At 44.3% G+C, this 15,075-nt stretch overlaps 1 protein-coding gene across 1 annotated transcript; it reads left to right on the top strand.

Moving 5' to 3' along the window:
- Window positions 1–28: 28 nt before the first annotated feature.
- On the top strand, window positions 29–14,954 carry INTS2 (integrator complex subunit 2). Its single transcript, XM_054647045.2, has 24 exons — window positions 29–388; window positions 757–895; window positions 1,516–1,618; window positions 1,775–1,888; window positions 2,203–2,333; window positions 2,415–2,588; window positions 3,131–3,357; window positions 3,891–4,016; window positions 4,545–4,616; window positions 4,715–4,829; window positions 5,428–5,496; window positions 5,645–5,779; window positions 6,149–6,325; window positions 6,564–6,672; window positions 7,378–7,482; window positions 7,933–8,097; window positions 8,256–8,457; window positions 8,981–9,106; window positions 9,656–9,845; window positions 10,543–10,809; window positions 11,743–11,850; window positions 12,417–12,522; window positions 12,689–12,865; window positions 13,700–14,954. Exons 1-24 carry the CDS (start codon window positions 96–98, stop codon window positions 13,867–13,869), a joined length of 3,600 nt encoding a protein of 1,199 aa, XP_054503020.2. The 5' UTR covers window positions 29–95; the 3' UTR covers window positions 13,870–14,954.
- The last annotated feature ends 121 nt before the right edge of the window (window positions 14,955–15,075 follow it).

Raw genomic sequence — 15,075 nt, 5'->3', positions numbered from 1 at the left:
CGGCCCTCCCGCCGTGACGTCACTTCCCGCTTCCCCCGGTAGTGGCGGCGGCGGCGGGTGGGCGCGGGCGCCGTGAGGGTGCCGCTGCCGCCGCCATGTCCGAGTGCTCGGCGCTGCAGTTCGTCAGCCCCTACGCCTTCGAGGCCATGCAGAAGGTGGACGTGGTGCGCCTGGCCGCGCTGAGCGACCCCGAGCTGCGGCTGCTGCTGCCCTGCCTCGTGCGCATGGCGCTGTGCGCGCCCGCCGACCAGAGCCAGAGCTGGGCGCAGGACAAGAAGCTGATCCTGCGGCTGCTCTCGGGGGTCGAGGCGGTCAATTCCATCGTGGCTCTGCTGTCCGTGGACTTCCACGCGCTGGAGCAGGACGCCAGCAAGGAGCAGCAGCTCCGGTAAGGCAGGGAGCGGGGATCTGTGGCGGAAGAGCTTGTGTGGCTGTCCCAGCTGTTCCAGATGTTGCAGCTGTTGTCAGCGGAGGTGTGGGATGCACTGGGGGAGCTGCCTGGCTGGCAAGGGCTGGGATGGCTCTGTGGGATGAAGGGACAGCTCAGGTGAATGCGCTTTCCTGACTCTTTGTGCTGCTGGGGAATACAAGCACTTGAAATTTTTATAATGTACTGAATTAGCTTTCTTGTACTGCAATTACAACAGTCTTTAAAGGATAGAAGAGATCCCCAGGGAACTGCTGCCTTCCTTTAACCAGAAGCATTTCTGTCTTTGCAGAAACGTTTAACACTTGTCGTTTTGAATTTTGTGCCAGGCACAAGCTGGGAGGTGGCAGTGGAGAAAGCATCTTGGTGTCACAGCTGCAGCACGGGCTGACGCTGGAGTTTGAGCACAGTGACTCTCCTCGGCGGCTCCGGCTGGTGCTCAGCGAGTTGCTGGCCATTATGAACAAGGTGAACTTGCCCATGGGTGGATATTTGTGAGATTTAGGTTCCTCTCTGGACTGGCTGCACACACTGGTTGTGCTTCTGGTGCTGCTGCTTCTCCAGTCCTTACCTGCTGTATCAAGATTCAGTCTCAGTCTGATTCACCAGTGGCTTGTGCTTAAACTCGTTGTGACTTCCTAAAGAAGTCTTTGCTGATGTTATAGAGACTCTATAATATGCTGTACTCACACGTAATGTGATTTGGTGATCTGTCAGTGCAGAAATAATTTGGAAATGAAGTGATGACTTTTCTCCATCCCATTCTTTGCTCCTACTGCAGTGTGGTATTACCCATCATATTCTTCTTCCCCCACTTCCTTCCTCACCAAACATTTTGTTTTCCTTGTGTAAACTTAGAATGTCAGTGGGCTGTTTTTCTTTCTTCTGAAAAGAAGCAATGATACCATCTGTGTTGAAGCATTTCCAGTAGTAAATATTTCTCATTCTACAAACTTTTCCTGCTTGTTCTGTGTTGATAGCTTTATGTTTTTGGCAGTTTTTAATCTACGAAACATGCTGAATTTAAAACAGATTTAGACAAATTGCTCCATAAAACCTATTCACTGATGAAAAATACTATCTTGCAGGTGTCAGAATCAAATGGTGAATTTTTCCTCAAATCTTCTGAGCTCTTTGAGAGTCCTGTTTACCTGGAGGAGGCAGCAGATGTTCTCTGCATTTTGCAAGCAGGTGTGTTTCTGTACTTATGGTGGTTTCTGACCTCTCACAAACATAACAAAGCAACTTTGGGAGCTGTTGCAGCAGATGTAAGATCTAAACTCTTGGAAACATGGTTTTTGTTTCCCAGTGAAACATTGTGACTTTCAGCACCCTCTTTCCATGCAGAGCTGCCATCACTGCTGCCAATAGTGGATGTGGCTGAAGCTCTGCTGCACGTTAAGAATGGAGCCTGGTTCCTTTGCCTGCTGGTGGCCAATGTCCCCGACAGCTTCAACGAGGGTGAGTTACAGCTTCTCCTCCAGCTTTTGATATGTTTTCTACCAGTGTGGTTAATTCTGGGCTAAACCATGAGTTGTACAGGTTTGAGCTGCTGGGTGCTGCCACCTGGGCATGTCGAGTTCCATTTTTTGCAGGCCAGGCTCGCTGTGTGTGTGTCCCAGCTTTTCATCTGTAGGTCACTGTTACAGAGGCTGATTGGGCAGGGGCTGAGAGCCTCCTCTATCCCTGCTTACAGGGATTTAGATGTCACTGAGACAGGTGATCATTGGAATTGGGAAGGGCAGGTTGCCTCAGAGCTGCTGTTGGCTCTTCAGTGTGCAGGGGTTTGATAAAGAACGGCGAGCGGCAGGACGAGGAGAGCGTCGGCGGGCGGCGCAGGACGGAGGCTCTGCGGCACCTGTGCAAGATGAACCCTTCCCAAGCCCTCAGGGTCCGGGGCATGGTGGTGAGTCCTCATCAGAACCATAAGAACCTTCCTGAAGCTTCAAACTCGGCAAAGATGACTGAGCCTGAGTGTTTTATCCAGGTGGAGGAGTGTCACCTGCCAGGTCTTGGTGTGGCTTTGACCTTGGATCACACCAAGAACGAATCCCCAGATGATGGAGTGAGTGACCTGGTGTGTTTTGTGAGTGGTTTGCTGCTGGGAACGAACGCAAAGGTTCGGACGTGGTTTGGAACTTTCATCCGAAATGGACAACAGGTAAGAAAACCTTTTGAGTATTCTGCTTTTAAAGAAATATTCTTGTAGCTTGGTGTAACTCACTGGATGTGTGCTGCAGATTTGTCTGAATGCACATAAATCCTATTGCACATCTTGGAGGAACCTTTACAAGGCAACCTCCTCTTATGGGGCTCTCTATAAATAACGTCCCTGAAGGCAGCAGCTCTTTGGTTGTTCCCCGACTGAGAGGTTTTTAGGTATGGAAGCCAGTTTTAAAACTGACAAGTTTTAAAAGGCTAAAAGTTAACAGTGTATAAAATAAACTTGCAGTCCTTAGTTATAAGAAATATAGAAGTTCTGAGTACTTCCTCTGAGTTTCAGATTGTTCGTATGTTTGTAATATTTGCCTGATAAAAATGTTCATTCTCAGTGTTCACAGTGGGAAGATGCTCAGGTGACAGTTAAAGCTTGGAACTGAAAACTCTATTTAAAAAAATCAACCCTCTTCCTCTGACTGTGAAAACTCTTACATAGCACATTGTTTGTTGGGCTGAGTTCTCATCTCTTAACCTCTTTCCCAGAGAAAAAGAGATAACATCAGCTCAGTGCTGTGGCAGATGAGGAGGCAGCTGCTGCTGGAGCTGATGGGGATCCTGCCCACGGTGCGCAGCACGCACGTGGTGGAGGAGCCGGAGGCTGACGCGGAGCCCACCGTGTCCGTGTACTCGGGGCTCAAGGAGGAGCACGTGGTGAAGGCCAGCGCCTTGCTGCGCCTCTACTGTGCCCTCATGGGCATTGCTGGCCTCAAGTAAGGAGCCTTGGCACGCACGCTCGGGGTTTTGTTCATGGCTGCACGTTCATGGCTGGGAGGGCTTTGGGCTTTCTCTCGTAATGCCACTGTGGCCTCAAAACTTGTGGCAGCACTCAGCAATTTCAGTCCTCTGTTGCTGCAAAATCACTTCTGCAGACTTGTTAAGAGAACTCTAAACCCACATGGTTGGAGCAGTGTAGAGTTATCAGCTGTTTTCTCTTGTAGCAACATGCATTGCATGGATTTTGAATTTATTCCTTTGCTTTCACTTTTTAGAGAGTTTTGATGTAGCATCTTTATGCATTGTTAGTTTTAATTTAAGTAGTTTGTACCAATAGGCACGATTATATCCTGGGGAAGTTTCCTCACTGTTGTCTCTTTCCAGAGATTTTTATCTCTGTTAAGTTCAGAGCAAATTCCCACCTTGACAGATGGAATAACAGGGACAATCGAATCTTTAGCCATTGTGAAAGGCTGGAAATGTGTTCCTTGTTCAATGCCCAGCTTTGTTTGCTCTGTGCCCTGGCCAGGCCCACGGATGAGGAGGCTGAGCAGCTGCTGCAGCTGATGACGAGCCGCCCGCCCGCCACCCCGGCCGGGGTCCGCTTCGTGTCGCTGTCCTTCTGCATGCTCCTGGCCTTCTCCACTCTGGTCAGGTACTCTCACTACAGGAGGAGCTCTGGAAGATCTGACTGGTTTAGCACCAACTCTTTTAATGCTTAAAGAGCTGCACTTTTTTTCCCCCCCTAATGCTTTATAAAATCTCTGTGTGTTGATTTGTCTCACCCTGTGGTTAGTGAATGGATATTTCACTCCTGTTTTATACCAAGTCTTTTGAGAGGTGAGCATTAGCATGAGCTTAGTGTGACTGGTTTTTTGAGGACTGAAGTAGGCCTGACTTGTTCACTTTTCCATGGAGCAGGTTCCTGGCTAAGTTCCTTAGAGAGAAGCAGTGCAGATAATTCAGTGGAGCTTTCTGTTGGGTGCATTCCAAAAGGAAGTTGCCTGACAGTTGGACTGACCTTTGTGCCAAATATCACTTCGTATCAGCAGCTGGATGCTGAAGTGAAAGTGATAAAAGTCTCTTGGTGTAAGGTTCCTCAAACAGTGGCTTTCTGCAAGTGGTGGTAGAGCTGGCACTGGTTTTCTGGGAAAAGGATCTATTATGGATTTTCCTTTTGCAGCACCCCAGAACAGGAGCAGCTCATGGTGATGTGGCTCAGCTGGATGATAAAGGAAGAAGCCTACTTTGAAAGGTGAGAGCAGGCTGGATTTCTTTTAGTGATTCCAGTAATCTCACATTTATTTATGTCCTGTTTCCTTATGTTCTGTATTTCTTCTTTGTTATCATCAGCATTTCTGGTGTGTCTGCTTCCTTTGGAGAGATGCTCCTCTTGGTAGCCATGTATTTCCACAGCAACCAGCTCAGTGCCATCATTGATTTGGTCTGCTCCACCTTGGGAATGAAGGTAAACCCTAAACTATTTCTAGCCTGTATATTTGTCTGTTAAAATCAGATTTTTACTTTTGCTAATATACCCAAAGTAAACGTAACCTGAAAAAGGAATAATAATTAACCTGGAAGGACATTCAAATTTGCTTAGCTCTTGATAGAGAGGAATGTGGTGATAAAAGAATCTTCAAAAAGTGATGCCCTGTTGAAATCATTATTTCTGAGAAGTGAACTTCTTAGAAGACTAACTGAAGTGTTTTCCAAATTGAGCTGCAAAGTTTTTATTTTAAATAGTTAAAAGAAATATCTGCACATGTAAAAATTAATTTCAGGAAATTGCCAAAGGAGGTTTGCCAGCAATTCACTATTGTGAAAGAGTGTCTCACCAGATGTAAAAGCTGGAGAGGGAGGTTTTAGGACAGGGAAGACATTGGGTGATTAACTTGTGACATTGGAAAATATTTCTGTTTGACATTTGATACAGATGTGAATTGACTGGGATACCAGGAAAACTGACGAGTTTTAAAAGGCTAAAAGTTAACAGTGTATAAAATAAACTTCAGTCCTTAGTTATAAGAAAGATAGAAGTTCTAAGTACTTAATCTGAATTTCAGATTGTTATCAAGCCCAGCTCACTGAGCAGAATGAAGACAATCTTCACACAAGAGATTTTCACTGAACAGGTATTTTCAACCCAGGGATTTTTTTCCCCCTTTGCCCTTTCCTTTCCCTTTGGGGTATTCCCCAGAAATGAGGGGATGCCAGTCAGGGCTGTGTGGCTTTGACACCTTGTGCTAGGAGGTTTTTCTGTTCACTGTCCCTTCCCTGCAGGTGGTCACAGCCCATGCTGTCCGTGTGCCTGTGACAGGCAGCCTCAGTGCCAACATCACTGGCTTTTTACCTATTCACTGCATTTACCAGCTCCTAAAGAGTCGTTCCTTCACCAAGCACAAAGTATCCATTAAGGTACCACCTTTGCTTTATCTCTGTCCATAATTCTGAATGCTGATGAGCTTTTGCAGGCTGGTTGACTTAGAGGAGCAGAATTCTTGATCAATCTTGTCCTTCCTACCATGTAATTTAAGAATGAACTGTATTTAAGTTAAGGTGCCCATTTTTAGCTCTGCAATCCAGAGACCACTGTTTAATGAAGTTAAAAACAATAAGTCTCTCTCCCCCATCTGTGTTTAATCATAGTCAGAATAATTTCCCAGCCAGGACAAGTTCTATTTGTGAATCAGGGTCCAGGACACAGAGTTCATGACCAGCTCAGAGCTGGTGTTCCACTTTCCACAGTCAAAGCCTGTGCTCATGTCCTGGGCTGTTCTCTTGCAGGACTGGATCTACCGGCAGCTCTGTGAAACCACCACCCCCCTGCACCCTCAGCTGCTGCCCCTCATTGATGTCTACATTAACTCCATCCTCACTCCTGCATCTAAATCCAACCCAGAGGCCACCAACCAGCCTGTCACAGAGCAGGAGATCCTGAATGTTTTCCAAGGACTTTCTGGGGTAATCATCTTGTTTGGATCTTCCTTGTACTTTATGGGCATGTGGTTCAGGATTTTGGATTTCTGTTCCTTCACTTCTTGCTTTCTCTGCCTGTAAACTCCCTCCTGCTCCAGTGACAGTCGTGTGTTTTGAAGTGATTCTTGTTACTCAGATATTCACCATATTTGTGGGTAAATCCAAATTTTTCTTCCCAAGAGTCAGGAATGCAGCCTGACCTTTGTGTGTGATTTATGTGCAGGGAGAAAACACTCGTTCCATGCAGCGCTTCAGCATCACCACGCAGCTGCTCGTCCTCTACTACGTGCTGTCCTATGAAGAGGCACTGCTGGCCAACACAAAGATTCTAGGTAAATGTGAGAGCACCAGGGGGAAGCAGATTAACTGGAAATTAGGTGCAAAGAGGGGAAAAATTCATGCTGCTGTCAGATTCGAGCACAGCATAGAAAGTTCAGGTGTTTGCAGTAAATAAAACATTGCTGTAGAGATTCAGGACATAAAGTTCCTGCTAGAACTCTGCAGTGGAATAATTTGTTTTACACATTAAAAGAGGTCCAAGCTGAGTTACTAGAAATGTTTATGAGCATCTAAGGAATATAATAACAATTAACAAAGACTTAAAAATTATTTGAGGTCTTCATTTATTCACATGCATTATCAAACTTGCACACACTTTTCTTTGAGTTGGCAATTTTATAGTTGATAATGCTTAACGATGCCATTTTTACCTTTGAAGTGAAGACTTTACACCAGTTCTGAAAGACCTTTGTGTATTTTATTGATGAAATTAAACTTCAGTGAAAATTCAGTGTCTATACCTGCTGTGTGTTTTTACCAGCCCTTTTTAAGGTGCAAAACTTCCAGTATTATTCAGTCTTTTTTCTTCATGCTAACCAAGGAAGTCTGAAATACCATAAAATCAATTGCAGTTCTTTGATATTTTCTCGAATTTACCTGGATAATATGGAGACAAGTTTTCTTTATTAATCCATTGGGGATATAACTGTTCTCAGCTGTAACTGCTACATGTGGTTTCTTGTCCTGTTCCTTTGTAGCTGCAATGCAGAGAAAACCCAAGTCCTACTCCTCAGCATTGATGGATCAGATTCCAATCAAGTACCTCATCCGGCAGGCACAGGGGCTGCAGCAGGAGCTGGGAGGTAAAAACCTGTCTGAAGGTCTAAAGTGCATGAAAAGGAAAGGCTGAGTGTTCTCAGCTCAGTGGCTGTTGCTTTTTTCATAGCTTGCTTTCCTTTTTCTTGCTTTTAAAATCTGTCAGGAGTAGCTGCTGAGATTGCAGAGATGTTTGAAGAGTCACAGTGAACGTGTGAGGAAAGCAGTTCCTTTGAAAGTAGCTCTTACCTCCCTAGGGCAGGTTTTAGAGTAGGAATTACCTGAGAATGGTGAATATTCCAGGCTGAGTTCAGGAGTTTCTTTCCAAGGGGTAACTCCTCCTCTCTGTTGGAGCTGGAGGATCAGGCTGTGAACGTGCACCTCACTGAGCTGCTGCCAGCCACTCAGTTCAGGCCTTCAAATAAAAGGCACAGATGTGTTCAGGTACAGATGCAGCTGCTCAGATCTGAGCTGTGAATGTCCCTGGTGTCCCCAAGGGTTGCACTCTGCCCTGCTGAGGCTCCTGGCCACCAACTACCCCCACCTGTGCATCGTGGATGACTGGATCTGCGAGGAGCAGATCACCGGCACCGACGCCCTGCTCAGGAGGATGCTCCTCACCAACATGGCCAAGAACCACTCTCCCAAACAGCTCCAGGAAGGTAAGGAGCTTCATTCCAAGTAAATTCTTTCCAAATGGATTGGAATATAGTTGATTTGGAAGTGTGTGATTAAGCTGCATTTGTATAATAACCAAAATCCTTCAATGCTTCCAATGGCAGAAGTCTGGTTTTACCAAGATCCTGTTTGTGTTTTCCAGCCTTTTCCATGCTGCCTGGAAATCACACCCAGCTGATGCAGATCCTGGAACATTTGACCCTTCTCTCAGCTGGAGAATTGATCCCCTATGCAGAGGTGTTGACCTCCAACATGAATCTTTTGCTGGAAGCTGGAGTCCCACGGGGGATTCTGCAGGCTGTCAATAAACTCTGGATGGTTCTGAACACTGTCATGCCCAGAAGGTACCAAGGCTCAAAATACTCTTTGGTTTCTTGGTGCACATAGCTGGGAGGCCACTTTTTCTTTTAGAACTAATAACACAATGCCTTTAGCTGGCAGGTTGGAGGCTGTGTCTGAATAGAACGTGTTGGAGCTGCATTTTTTTAGTTTGTTGGTATTTTGAACTTTTGCATTTCAAAGGAAGGTGGTTCTTGTTCTCAGAGGAAAGGAAGCCTTCAGTTTAAAATACAGGAGTATGGTTTTATAGTGTCCATTGTTTGTGCTGAATTCCTGATGGAACAGGAACTCACCTTGGTAAGAAAATGCCTTTTTTAAGAGGTGGATACTCTGCTGCAGTGAAAACTGCTCTAAGTCCAGGGAGTGTAAGTTAACCTTGCTTAACTTCAAGGGCTGCAATTTGAGTTTTTGCTGATTGATAGGCCTAGAAAAGTATGGCTGAGTGACCAAGTGCTTAGGGAACCCCTTTTCTTATGCACATTCTCTATTAAAATAAAAAAAAAAATCATAAAAATATTGTCATTTTAGGTTGTGGGTGATGACTGTTAATGCCCTGCAGCCTTCAGCAAAACTGGTGAGGCAGCAGAAATACACCCAGAATGATCTGATGATTGACCCCCTGATTGTGCTCAGGTGTGACCAGAGAGTGCACAGGTGAGTCTGTGCTGCTGCACAGGGGTGCAGAAACACAAAGGTGTCCAACAGGAAACTTCTGAAAGCTTTCAGCACTTCCAAACATCTTTTCACACTAATCACAAACTAATCACAAACTATCATCTGTGTTGTTTTAAGCTTGGCCTGAGGACTGTGGAGCTGGGCCTGCTGTTCCAGCTGTGTTTTCAAAACTTTGGGATTTGCACGTGGCTCATCCATTTTGGATTTAGGTGTGGGGATTTGTGGTAAAGAGGCTTTGCAGAGTGTTGGGAATGGCTGCTGCCACGTGCTGGTGGGTGAGGTTTAGCTGTAACCCCTCCCAGCTCTTGTGCCTGTGGTTGTTCCATCCTTTTGGGCAGCACTTTCTGCTGCTGGATGTGGCAGAGGCAGATTGGCTTCATTGCCCAGGGGAGTCTTTGCAGTTCTTGGGAATTGTTCCCCCAGAGGTCAGTGATGCCAGAGGAGGAGCTGTGGTGCCACAGCCTCTGGGATGTTTTTCATTTGTTCATGGTACTGAAGAGCCTTTGTTTTGCTGTGTTCCCATCTCAGGAGCCCTCCTCTGATGGACATCATTTTGCACATGTTGAATGGATATCTTCTTGCTTCCAAAGCTTACCTTAATGCTCACCTGAAGGAAACAGCAGAGCAGGACATTAGGCCATCCCAAAACAATCCAATGGGTCCAGAGGCCCCAGAAGTTACAAGGGAAGAGTTAAAAAATGCTTTGCTTGCTGCTCAGGTAAGAGGGAAGAAATGGATAATTCCATGATGTGAGGAAGAACAGTGATGAAAGAGAAATGCAGAAACAGGAAATTAAAAAATGAGGCCTTTTAAATTATTTTTTTTTTACCAACTTTTGTTACCATGGAAAAGAAAACAGCCTCTGTATTCAGATGATTAAGTATTTTCTTTTTTCTAGTCTGAGGCATTGTGCTGATTTACTGCTTTGATAGTGATTGTTCTGCTCACCAACCCTTTCCCCTGCAAAAATGTCACATAGGGAGTTCCCATTATAATATGATTTTTGAGTTAATAGGAAGTTGTATATTTAAATTATCAGGGTGATGAATACTGTGAATTCCATGGCTCTGTGCATATTCTGTCTGCTCTGGGTGTTTTAAGGGACCACTGGATATTTATTTTGAAGCAATATGAGATTCCACTGCATTTACTCTTTTCACCTGTGGTTATGATATTTTGTTAGATTTAGCCTTTTTTTTTTCCTTTGCATCCTGATTGGATTAAAGTGTTGAAGTTTTTAAATGTTCTAGAGGATTTGTGATTCTTGAGCTGAGTCATTTTCATTCTGTATAAAAAAATGGTTAGGTAGAAATCCTAATCACACGACAATCTTCCATTTCTTAAATTATCCTCATTTTGTGTTTGATTTGGTTTTGTTTCACTTTTTAAGCATCTTCTGTGGCTTTCCTCCCCAGGACAGTGCTGCTGTGCAGATCCTGCTGGAGATCTGCTTGCCTACAGAAGAGGAGAGGGGCCAGAGCAGCAGTGGCCAGGGTTTGCTGAGGGATGTGCAGAGCCCCCCGAGCCCTCAGGGGGCTGAGGCAGAGGAGGAAGAGGAGCAGGAGGAGGAAGAGGAGCAGAGTTTGCTGTGCAACCTGCGGGAGGTGCAGTGCCTCATCTGCTGCCTGCTGCACCAGATGTACATTGCTGACCCCAACATTGTCAAACTGGTGCATTTCCAGGTGAGCCTGCACTGCCCCAGCGTGGGCAGGGCCAAGGGCAGAGCTCAGGGGCTGCTGGGGCTGCCTCAGAAGTGATAACAACCCTTGTTGTCCTTCTGTCTGTCCCCTTTGCACTTCCTCCCTACTCCAGGGCTGGATTTTAGTGAGAAGGCAGCACCCAAACTCTGCCTCTTCCCCTCCTTTGTGCCTCTGCCCCTTTCAGTTTGTCCATCTAGGCCAATGGAAACTGTCCTAATCACCTTGTTCCACATCTTTTGTGGGTTACTTTTTTCTGGCTGTGTTTTTAAATAATTATTCCCATTATTCAAAACTAATTTGGTTTCAAATGTAAACATCTCCTTATCTTTCCTTTTTGTCTGGGCACAGTTTATCTCTTTAGAGTGGAAGGAGAAAGGTTGGCCCTACAAAAGCAGCTGAGCACCTTCAAAAAAAAATAGAAGAGGGGGAAGATCAGTAATTTCTAAAATACAAATGTGGTTTTAATGCATATTAAATTGCTCCTTGCCAGATGGCAGACTCTTTACAAGGAGTTAATTTGCCTTGACCTGGAACTGATTAAATGATAAAAAAGTCATTATGGGGCAATTGTGAAATGAGCAGGTTGGGGCTGATGGTGAAATTTGGAACACAGGAAAGACACAGAGGGAAAAGGTCACTGCAGTCTGCTTTCCTCTGGGGAGTGGAGGGAGAGCTTCTATAAAAATGAATCATTGAATATTGATGGTAAAGAATTGATCCAGACCCTGGGTTTGTACCCAGTCTGCCTCTTGTTCCTTGGCATTCCAGGCCTGCTGCAAACTCTGGACAAAAGGGAGTTATAAATATATTCACTTTGGAACAAATAAGGCATTAACACAGGTGTAATTTAAAATCTGACTCGAAGCAGAATTTTCCCAACACACCTGTGACACTGACACACCTCTAATCCCACAGGGTTATCCATGTGAGCTTCTGGCTCTGACAGTGGCTGGGATCCCATCCATGCACATCTGCCTGGATTTCATTCCTGAGCTCATTGCCCAGCCTGAACTGGAAAAGCAGGTACTGGGAATCACTTGGGTACTCAGCCTGCTGGAACACTGGCTGGGGGAGAATAAAACAGTCACTAAAACCATCCTGCTCTGACTTGCCTGCGATACTCAGGGAATATTTGTAGCACTTTTACCTTAAATTAAAAGCCTGGCATTGAAGGCAACTGGAATTTGTTGGGCTAAAGATTCCATGTTTCTATATCAAACCAACTTTGTAGTTGCTCTTATTTAATCCTTTCTAGTATTAAGTTACTGCTGAGGTTAAAACTGGAATGTATCAGACCTAAATATCTTCTGCAAGGGTTGTGTTGCACATTGTGTGTTGCTTTATTGCTCATCATTAATGTTGGAGCAATAGTGTCTGGAGGAGATTCTGAAACACTTGGATTCATGTTAAATGTGTGTGGGTTCTTCTTCTTCATGCCACCAGAAAAATAATCATAACAACTATTGTTAAGGCTTCTTTGGCTTCCATTTCCTTCATGGTAAAGCAGGGAATATTTACTTGCTGTTAAGTGTGGTGAAGAGCTTTGGCTAGAAGCTGTAGAAGTTCATTGCTCTTGTCTCTTTTGGCAGATCTTTGCCATCCAGCTGCTCTCCTACCTGTGCATCCAGTATGCCCTGCCCAAATCCCTGAGCGTGGCTCGTTTGGCCATCAACGTGATGGGGACCCTGCTCACAGGTACCACCCCAGCCAGCCCAAAATCCACCTCTGGGGCAGCCAGCAGGATTTCTCTAGGCTAAATGCATTTTTTTCCTGTCTGACTGCTATTATAAAAGTAACAGTTCTTGATTGGATTTTATAATAATTTATGTTTACTCCTGCATTTCCTCCTCCTCCTTGGCAGTCCTGACCCAGTCCAAGCGTTACACGTTCTTCATGCCCACCCTGCCCTGCCTGGTGTCCTTCTGCCAGGCCTTTCCTCCCCTCTATGAGGACATCATGTCCCTGCTGATCCAGATTGGACAAGTTTGTGCCTCTGATGTTGCCACACAGACCCGAGACTTCGACCCCATCATCACCCGTGAGTCAAGGACTCAGCACCCCAAAAGGGGCCAGGCACAGGGAAATGGGACAGAAATGTTGTGCTGCTGGGATAACTTAATTATTGACTTAATTTACTTAATTATTTACTTAAATGTTGTGATATTGTGATAATTTACTTGTGGGGAGTTCTAGAAGGAATTTGAGATGGGACTTTTGAATTGGTTTTGATGATGTGGTTTATTTTTTTTTATCTTTTATATAGGTAGGAAGGGTTTGGTTTACATGGTTATAGTTTGGTTTAGAAGGTCACAAGACCTTTAGTTACAAGGCTTTTTGAGGGTTATTGATTAATAAAATATTGTTAATAAGGATATTTATGTTTTGGACTCAATCTTTAAATATTTCGTCTTATGGACTCATAGTGTAAGGTGTTTTATCTAATTATGTTATGATCCATCAACTTAAGAGTTTATGCATTCAAATGCATATGTATCATATGCATTTTAAACTTATTGTTTACTTTTGTAACTACTTTTATTTTTCCTATATTTTAAACTTTAAAACTAAACTTTTTTCACTTAGTTTAATGTGGTTTTGCTGTAAACTATAAATTCATATTCTTGCTTTGAGTACTTAACTTTGGAAGCTTGCTCTAAAGTTTTGGATCAAATGCTGTGTTTAATTCTAAACTTTAGCTTGCAAGCCTAAAGTTCTGAGAGTTCTTTGTATTTCACATTTCATGGTGTCTCTGGAAATAATCTGTGCTGAAGCACGGGGTGGTGCTGGCTCAGCTTTGCTATCTCCTATTTGTGTTATGGCTGGAAAGAACAATTCTCAATATTTATGTTGCTTTCCCTGCTGTGTTTTCTAGGTCTCCAGCAGCTGAAGGAGAAGCCACACGATTTCTCAGGGTTCTGTAAAGATTCCTCCAGCAAAAGCTGCTCCAGGGACTCTGCAAGCCTGGACCCTGATGTTCAGCTGTGCCAGTGTGTGGAGAACACCATCATTGAAATCATCAACATGAGTGTCAGTGGGATTTAGAAAAAAAAAAAAACCCAGGCAGGTTGTCCTGTAGCTTTTCCCTCTCTTTATGGTGCCTAAATTTGGAAAAAGCTGTGAAAGTGGACTGAGGAGCTCTGGAGCAAAGTCCACAATTTTTATTCATTGAGTCATGGCTGAGGAGAAAATCCCTTCAACAGGATTTTGTGAGAACTTCTGAGGCTGAAGGGATCAGAGAATAATTTCCAGGGAAACAGTGATTTTCAGGCTTGCTCAGCTCCTGAAGTGGCACAGCAACACACCTGGAAGGGTTTTAGAACACTGAAATATTTCTTTTGTTGGGCAAACAGCAAAATGATGGCTGAGAAAAATTGGAATTGAAATTTGCTTGAGGTAAACGATCTGCTGCTGCAGGGCCTTGCAGAGCAAGCTGGAATAAAGTGCTCCAAGGAATACTTGAAAAAGTGGTGTCAAAAACCTGCACTTTCACACTGAGTTCTCAGAAAATTAGAAAATTTATTTCTGTGTCGAACCATTGCTCAAAGCTTCAGTTCGTGAAATCAGGAGCTTAATTTAAAGATCAACCAGGCTTCACTGAGAGTTTGAAACTGGTCTAAAAGTTTCTTTAAAAAAAAAAAGTGCTGATAGTAAAAATGAGCCACAGAAGTGGGATTTTTAAAGAATATAGCTCAGATGGTTTTGTGGTTTTTAACTTAAAAAAAAAAGATGAAAAAGACTTGGGAAATGAGTGCGGAGCTGTCATCAGAAGATTGAAAGGAGAAATGGATGCTGAGGGTGACTGTGCAGAGGGACAGGGACAGGAGGGACAGTTTCAGCTGTGCCAAAGCAATTGCAAGGCCAAATCCTTTCTGCTTCACCATGGGGTTGGTTGTTCTTTTGTGTGCAAGGCTGGAATTCCCACATGGAAATGTGGGAAAGCCCCGTGGGTTTATGTTCCAGGATTCCTGCTGTGACACCCCCATCACCATCTGCCTACCAAGTGTATTTTTGTCATCTTTATGTAAATTATGTAAATAATCTAAATGTATGTATTTTTTTTCTCCTCGGTTCCAAGTGTAATTTTATATCCTGTAGTGGTATTTAAATAAAAAAACCAAAAACCACAACAGTATGACTGAAGTTCAAAGGGGGTTTTCTGTTTTGCTTTTAAGTTTCCAGCTTCATCCCAAATTTCACCTGAAGGAAACAGCTGACAAGAACAGGAGCTGTGCGTGGCAATAGTGAAAA

This window comes from Agelaius phoeniceus, chromosome 20 (assembly GCF_051311805.1).
Source record: "Agelaius phoeniceus isolate bAgePho1 chromosome 20, bAgePho1.hap1, whole genome shotgun sequence".
NCBI lineage: Eukaryota > Metazoa > Chordata > Aves > Passeriformes > Icteridae > Agelaius > Agelaius phoeniceus.
This window is presented reverse-complemented; position numbering and strand designations above follow the sequence as displayed.

What these genes read in the sequence shown, in the direction of transcription:
- INTS2 (XM_054647045.2), top strand. Translation starts at nt 96, where the DNA reads ATGTCCGAGTGCTCGGCGCTGCAGTTCGTCAGCCCCTACGCCTTCGAG. An exon ending in AAGAGATTTTCACTGAACAG is followed by an intron (nt 5,497 to 5,644) that starts GTATTTTCAACC and finishes CCTTCCCTGCAG; the next exon opens with GTGGTCACAGCCCATGCTGT. An exon ending in ATGCTTTGCTTGCTGCTCAG is followed by an intron (nt 9,846 to 10,542) that starts GTAAGAGGGAAG and finishes TTTCCTCCCCAG; the next exon opens with GACAGTGCTGCTGTGCAGAT.